Source organism: Pongo abelii, chromosome 10 (genome assembly GCF_028885655.2).
Source record: "Pongo abelii isolate AG06213 chromosome 10, NHGRI_mPonAbe1-v2.0_pri, whole genome shotgun sequence".
NCBI classification, from domain to species: domain Eukaryota; kingdom Metazoa; phylum Chordata; class Mammalia; order Primates; family Hominidae; genus Pongo; species Pongo abelii.
The window spans coordinates 2,710,109-2,717,972 of NC_071995.2; the positions used below are offsets into that span (position 1 = coordinate 2,710,109).

The 7,864-nt window shown below is 50.0% G+C and overlaps 1 protein-coding gene across 22 annotated transcripts in view; it reads left to right on the forward strand.

Annotated features, from left to right (window-relative positions):
• Positions 1 to 7,864, forward strand: part of CACNA1C (calcium voltage-gated channel subunit alpha1 C) — a 638,552-nt gene that overhangs the window by 606,883 nt on the left and 23,805 nt on the right. For 12 of the 22 annotated variants that reach the window (XM_054526660.2, XM_054526661.2, XM_054526650.2 and 9 more), the window contains 2 exons: positions 1,516 to 1,618; positions 7,420 to 7,521. In XM_054526660.2, coding sequence (XP_054382635.1) covers positions 1,516 to 1,618; positions 7,420 to 7,521 — 205 coding nt within the window. Of the gene's footprint in view, positions 1 to 1,515; positions 1,619 to 7,362; positions 7,522 to 7,864 lie in introns of all 22 variants that reach the window. The other 10 variants (XM_054526646.2, XM_054526654.2, XM_054526648.2 and 7 more) reach the window with 1 other exon arrangement.

Sequence of the window (7,864 nt, forward strand, 5' to 3'; positions counted from 1 at the left end):
GAAACTCAGATGGCAGGAGGATTCGGCTCTGTGAGAATCCACTCATGGAAAACGCAGATTGAGGGAACATAGAACCTTCTACTTGTGCTCTGTTTACTGAGTTTCTTCTCATTTGTGCCTCCACTTTGCTCCAAAAAAAAAAAAAACAGATTTTAAGAGATTTCCAAGGGCATAGAAAATATCAGAAAAAAAGGAGTATAAAATAAATGCAAGGTACAAACACCATGCAAGGCGAGGGTGGGGAGGGGTGCAGCCTGGAGGGGGCTAAAGTGCGTCCGTTGTGGCCTCCGGATGGGCCTGGGCACGCTGAAGCCTGGGTGTGAAACTTTCCAGTGGCCACGATACAGTTCACACCATCCATGAGGCTCACCAAGATCTGGTCACTCAAGAAAAGTGTAACCCTTCTAGACACTGAGATTAGCAGGACACCGTGTGAGCTGATGAATAGCCCCCCTTGAGCATGCCTTTGGCATGGACGCCGTGGTGAGCGTCACACTGCGCTTGCTCATCATGACCCAGTGCGTGCTGAAGGCCCCACACCAGAGCTCAGTGCCAGGGAAGCCTGTTCTGGGGGTGTGCTAGGAAAGAAGAGGGCAAGACAGCACTATTCAGTGTCAGCAAGCTTCTACTCCAGCTTGATGCAGAAGCATATTTGTCAATACACAGAGGAGAAGACATGTAGCATCTCCTGCAGGCAAAGCTCCTGTGATCCTTTCTCTTCTCTGGGCTATGGACGAATGCTGCCTGGCAGGTGGGCTCCCAGCACGTGCTGGCGTACAGCCGGTCTTTGCTGCCAGTGGAGAGCACACCTGCACACCTGAGCAGACTTTCGAGCAGGGCGCAAAGTTGGGTGGCCTTCACATCCTTTTATGGAAGTGAAGGTCTAATGAGGACAAATTTCATACCTCTCCCACTCCGTGAGGAGGGTCAAAAGTAGTTGTGGCAAAGGCAAGAGTCTCCCTGGAATGCTTCAGGGAGCATTCACTCCCGGCCCACTCCAGCAACACCCACACAAGCTGCGTGTCTCCCCCAGCATCCTCTGTATATTAGGCCATCCTTGCACTGCTATAAAGAAATACCCGAGACTGGGTAATTTATAAGAAAACAGGTTTAATTGGCCCACAGTTCAGCAGGCTGTACAGGAAGCATGGCACTAGCATTCTGCTTCTGGGGAGGCCTCAGGAAGCTTGCAATCATGGTGGAAGGCAAAGGGGAGGCAGGTGCATCACATGGACAGACAGGGAGCAAGAGAGAAGGGGGAGGGACCACACACTTAAACAAGCAGATCTCATGAGAACTCACTCACCAAGGGGACGGTACCAAACCATTTGTGAGAAATCCACCCCATGATGCAATCACCTTCCATCAGGCCCCACCTCCAATTCTGGGGATTACAATTCAACTTGAGATTTGGGCAGGGACACAGATCCAAACCATATCACTCTGCTACGGTGTTCTGTGGTCCCCTAAGCACCGCCTGCCATCATCACCAGCTTTGCTTCTCTTCGCCTGCAGCGCCTGGTCTCCATGAACATGCCTCTGAACAGCGACGGGACAGTCATGTTCAATGCCACCCTGTTTGCCCTGGTCAGGACGGCCCTGAGGATCAAAACAGAAGGTAAGGTCACCCGTGGGCACTGGGAGAGACACTCAGAAGGTCTAGCAGACAATCAGAGAGGAGCTCGGCAGCCTGCAAAGTGCTCAAGGGAACTTCCTGCCCCAGACAGCATCCGAGCGGGGATATGGGGGTAACCTGCGCTCCAGGACATCGCAGGGCCCTAGCCGGCTGATGACTTCTTTGCTTCCTGAATGGTCTCCCTGCCTCTAGCTCAGGGGTTTCCAATCTTTTGGCTTCTCTGGGCCACATTGGAAGAAGAATTGTCTTGGGCCACACATAAAATACACTTACGATAGCTGATGAACTAAAAAAAAAAAAATCGCAAAATACTCAATGTTTTAAGAAAGTTTACGAATATGTGTTGGGCCATGTTCAAAGCCGTCATGGGCCGTATGTGGCCCACGGGCTGCAGGTTGGACAAGCCTGCTCTAGCTTATTCATTTTGAACTCTAGCTTTCCATGAAACTCTGGGACTCATTCTGGGTGGTATCTTGAAGTCAGAGAGTATAGCTCACCAAACAGAAGGAGACGGGTGTTACCTGAAGCAGGATGAACCCGTCTAAAAGGACTTACACTGGCTACAGGTGGGTGTCTCAAATGCTCAACTCATTAAATTAATAGGACTAGTGCTGGGAAGACATGTGTGGGAAAGGGGACATAGTGACAAGTGGTGGCCGTGGTGGAGGTCATCGCACACATTGTGCAGGCTGAGCCTGGCTCAAGGCTCTTAGCCAGCGGACGGGTGAGGATTCAGACCTCACCTGTGCCACCTAGTCAGACCGGGCTCCCTCAGGGCTGCGTCCACCTGGAGGGGCCCTTCTAGTTTTCACAAGGCACCCTAAGGGCTAGCAGCAGCCTGAGTGAGATAATCTGCTTGCTTCATGATGGATAAGAGTTTGTGAACCACTATGGGAAAGGCTGTATTAAACACACCTAACAGGATACCATTTCTCTCCAAGAGTGTCCAGCCTCGGAGTGTCTAGTGTTTCTCAGAGCATGGTCAAAAGACCACCTGCTGCAGAATCAGCTTTGGGTACCTGTTTAAGCTACTGAGTCCCAGGCACCCACACAGATCTGCTGACGCCAAATCCCTGAGCATGGGGCCCAGGAATCTGCATTTTGAACCAACTACAGAGATGATTCAAACCCACTGGTGTAGTAATTACAGAAAACACAGATGAGACAAGCAGTATGCTTCCTTCCCCTTCCTACACTTCTAGCTTAAAGCTCAGGCTGTCCGTCAGTGTGTTCCTCAGGGCAACAGAAGGAGCCCCAGGCAGGTGGGAGGCTCGAATCTGAGTCCCTGCTCTCTCACTAATGACATGAGTATGAGCCATTTACTCTCTCTCTACTTCAGTTGCTCCATTGGTAGACTAGAGAAAGGTGATGACATCTGGGAATTTAATTCATTGAATAACCCAGACATGGGCCTTCTCTCAGTTAGATCCTTCAAAAAACAGTAACAGAAACATTTCAAATGAAGTGAAAGGAGAACCAGTCCACCAAGACACAAGTCAAAATAATTAGCTGATTTTTAAAAAATAAAAATAGGGGCCAGGCGCGGTGGCTTGCACCTGTAATTCCAGCACTTTGGGAGGCCCAGTCGGGCAGATCACGAGGTCAGGAGATTGAGACCATCCTGGCCAACATGGTGAAACCCCGTCTCTACTAAAAATACAAAAATTAGCCAGGCATGGTGGCACATGCCTGTAATCCCAGCTACTCAGGAGGCTGAGGCAGGAGAATCGCTTGAACCTGGGAGGCAGAGGTTGCAGTGAGCTGAGATCACACCACTGCACTCCAGCCTGGGCAACAGAATGAGACTCCATCTGAAAAAATAAAATAAAATAAAATAATAAAAATAGGACAAGTTCTGCTACTAAATTAAAAAAAAAAAGAGCAAAGGCTTAAAAAATATACCATCCGTAGCCAATGCAATCACTCAATCTGAAATGGGTGTAAATAGGCCTATTTCTCACTGCCAGAAAACCAAAACCCACTTTTTTTTTTTTTTTAATGGAATCTTGCTCGCCAGGCTGGAGTGCGGTGGCACAATCTCGGCCTGCTACAACCTCTGACTCCCTGGTTCAAGCCATTCTCCTGCCTCAGCCTCTCAAGTAGCTGGGATTACAGGCATGTGCCACCACACCTGGCTAATTTTTGTATTTTTAGTAGAGACAGGGTTTCACCATGTTGGCCAGGATGGTCTCAATCTCCTGACCTTGTGATCTGCCCGACTGGGCCTCCCAAAGTGCTGGGATGACAGGCGTGAGCCACCGCGCCCGGCCAAAACACACATTTAATTCACACATGTGTTTATAACAAGGAAGAAAACTGGGAAGGAAATGTGTTCGTATGCTAACACTGATTATCATGAATAGAAAGATCAGCAGTGACATCCACCTTACTCCTTTAGCTTTTTTTACTTTCCAAATTTTCTGCAAGGAATGTTACTCCCCTGTGTTCAGAGGGAAGGAGAGGCGATATAAATGACTGCCGGAGGAATATGTTGTAATACTTAAAGACTGATGTAAATTAAGGATGTGAAATTTTGTTCCCTAGAGGAACAAAAGGCAGGGAGGTATGGAAGCAAGAATTCAGCAGGGTCGAAGGTTCACTGTCAAAGCCAACCACATGCCAACTAAGGAAGACCAATAGCTAGTAATAATGCGAAAGACTGACCAATCAAATGCAGAGACCCAATTCTGAGGAAATAAGAGTTCCAGAGAAAAGAGGAGAAGCCAGCCATGTGGGAACTACAATCCTGTCAAGAATTACAGACTATCTTTTGAACACAAAGACATTTCAGAACAGCTAACAAAGGGCCCGAAACGCCCCCACCCGAGGGTGAGCCTTCATCAGACACGGGCCCTCCGCAAACTTGTTAAAATTGAAACGCCCCCACCCAAGGGTGAGCCTTCATCAGACACGGGCCCTTCACAAACTTGTTAAAATCCTAAGAAAAGAAGACAAAGTCAAGTCTTGGAAGCAACTAGAAAGAAATGTGAGAAGACATCTACATTTGTGAAGATAAGGCTTGCATCAGTCCTCACCCTTCAGACTTCTCAGCATGGAAGGAATTGGGGAGAAATTAACACCTACCTCAGAGAAGCAGAGCTGTCATCCCAAGTCCAGTACCAAGCCAAACAAGCTTCTCTCTTGGAACATAGAAGGAAGAGCTCTCATCCCAAGTCCAGTACCAAGCCAAACAAGCTTCTCTCTTGGAACATAGAAGGAAGAGCTCTCAGCCCAAGTCCAGTACCAAGCCAAACAAGCTTCTCTCTTGGAACATAGAAGGAAAAGCTCTCAGCCCAAGTCCAGTACCAAGCCAAACAAGCTTCTCTCTTGGAACATAGAAGGAAGAGCTCTCAGCCCAAGTCCAGTACCAAGCCAAACAAGCTTCTCTCTTGGAACATAGAAGGAAGAGCTCTCAGCCCAAGTCCAGTACCAAGCCAAACAAGCTTCTCTCTTGGAACATAGAAGGAAGATAGTGAAAAATACTTAGATGACCTGAAACAATTGTTGGTGAACTTCCACAATTACATAGACCATCATGAGAATAAATTAAGGCTGATAAAAAAAATGAAAGGTCCTTTTGGAAGCTATGTTAATTTCTTAGGTCTGCTGTAACAAATGATCACAAACTGGGCAGCTTGAAACAGGAGAAAGTTCTCTCAGTTTAGGAGGCCAGAGGCCTAAAACTAAGGTGTCAGCAGGGTTGGTTCTTTCTGGAGGCTCTGGGGAGAATCTGTTCCACCCTTTCTCCCAGCTTCTGAGGGCTGTGGACGATGCCTGGTGTGCACTGGCTCACAGCGGCATCACGCCATCTGTGCCTCCATCTTCAAATAGCCTCCAGGATCTTGTGTCCTCTCCTCTTCTTGGAAGGACGCCAGCCACATTGGACTTAGGGCCCACCCTCATCCAGGATGACCTCATCTTAACTAATTACATTGGTGAAAATCCTATTTCCAACTAAGGCCACATTCTGAGGTTCTAGGTAGATATGAATTTTGGAAGGACACTATTCAGCCCAGTACCGAAGCTAAGTATATTTGAATACCATGTGTGTTAGGATGGTGCACTGCGTGTGTCAGAAACCTCCAGCTGCCTCTCCCGTGAAGGGGATTGATCACCTGTGCAGCTGGAGGGCCCGGGAGTCGTCCCCTACCTTCAGGTCCTGTTTGGATCTGGCATTCAGGGAGCTCAGGATTCTGTCAATCCCTCTACTGCCACCTCTGCATGCTCTGCCCTGTGGCCCCAGAGGTGGATTTGAACCCAGGCAGTCTGGGTTCAAACTGCCCTCAACCACAATACCGGAGCCCTCAACCACAATACCGGACTGCCGGTCCTATGCGAGAGCAGTAAACATCCCATGTTGGTTTCCTACTGCTGCAAAGCAAATTTACTACAAGCTTTTCAGCTTAAAAAGACACCCCGTTGGCTGGGCACGGTGGCTCACACATGTAATCCCAGCATTTTGGGAGGCTGAGGCAGGTGGATTACCTGAAGTTGGGAGTTTGAGACCAGCCTGACCAACATGGAGGAACACCATCTCTACTAAAAATAGAAAATTAGCTGGGCATGGTGGCACATGCCTGTAATCCCAGCTACTTGGGAGGCTGAGGTAGGAGAATCACTTGAACCCAGGAGGCGGAGGTTGCAGTGAGCCGAGATCGCACCATTGCACTCCAGCCTGGGCAACAAGTGCAAACTTCCGTCTAAAAAAAAAAAAAGACACCCCATTAGTAGCTCATGGTTTTGCAGGTCAGAAGTCCAGAAGTGGTGAAGCTGGGCTCTCATAAGGCAAATCCAGGATATTGATCAGGCCATAGTCTCTTCTGGAGGCTCTGGGGGAGATCACGTTGTTGGTGGAATTCATTTGTTGCAATTGTAGGCCTGAGATCCTCACTTTCCTGCTGGCTGACAGCTGGGGACCCCCTTAGCTCCTAGAGGCTGCCTCTCTCAGTTCAGCCCACATGACTGTTTGCTTTCTTCCAGGCCAGCTGGAGAGAACTCTGCCTTTAAAGGGCTCATGTGACTAGGTCAGGCCTGCCTGACCTCCCTGTCTTAGGTCATAGGTGCTGTGTGCCACATAACCTGATCTCAGGAGTAAAATCTATGATGGTCAGGGGCCCAGGGCTTTGGCAGCATGTGTACCCTGGTGAGCAGCAGCTTAGAATCCTGCCCTCCACATCTGTCCTTACAGCTGTAAGGCTCAGCTTTCCTTTTTCACCACTGTAAGGCTAGGACCCCAGAGGCTGCACAGGGCAGGCATCTAAGTAGGGGAACTCGAGACAGAGCCCTCATTGACAGATGTACCCTCCAATCATCCATGTTCCCTGTGGCTGCCCAAGGAGGTCCATGAGAAATGCCACCCATGGGGACCAGCCCCCCACTGCCCGTGGCAGGGCCATACGTGTTCCAGCTAGTGAGCGCATGGCCGCCATTGTTCCTGCCCAGGGGCTGGGCTCAGTCCACAAGGAAGAGCACTGAGTGCCGGTGGAGGGGCCCCCTGGCTGGCCTCAGCCACAGGCAGGGGGAAGGGGAGAGGAATGGCATTGGAGGGGGCACGAGAGGGAAGGGGGAAGGAAGGAAGGTGGAGAGAGGAAGGGGAAGAGGAAGGGGAAGAGGAAGGAGGTGGAAAATGGGAAGACTGGGGAGAAGTGAAGCAAGCAAGAAAGAAACTGATGAGTCAGGGTTGCGTGGGGCAGATGCCACCATCTGTGGCTTCCTACCTTACGCAGAGGGACCCAGCCCATCAGAGGCCCACCAAGGGGCTGAGGATCCTTTCCGCCCTGCAGGGAACCTAGAACAAGCCAATGAGGAGCTGCGGGCAATCATCAAGAAGATCTGGAAGCGGACCAGCATGAAGCTGCTGGACCAGGTGGTGCCTCCTGCAGGTGGTGAGTGCTCCCTGGACTCCCGCACCTTGGCCACTACCTGGCCGTGCCCTCCTCTGCCTGCCTCTCCTCCAGCTGTGGCACCCTTAGAATGCGAAAGCATCCCCTGAGACTTGCTTCTTGAGTCCCCTAGGCTTGCTGGAGGTCTGCCTTCAGACCCTTCCTGCGGGACTCAGAGGCCCTATTGGTTAGAAGGGATGCAGGTGCAATGCCCTGCACAAACTCAGAAACAGAATGTCAGGTTGGAAATCTGGTGCAACTCTGCTTTTTACATAGGGTAACAGGCAAGTCCCTGATGCTTAGGGGTTTGGCAGAACTTCTAAAGAAACTCCACAAAGTATAGGTT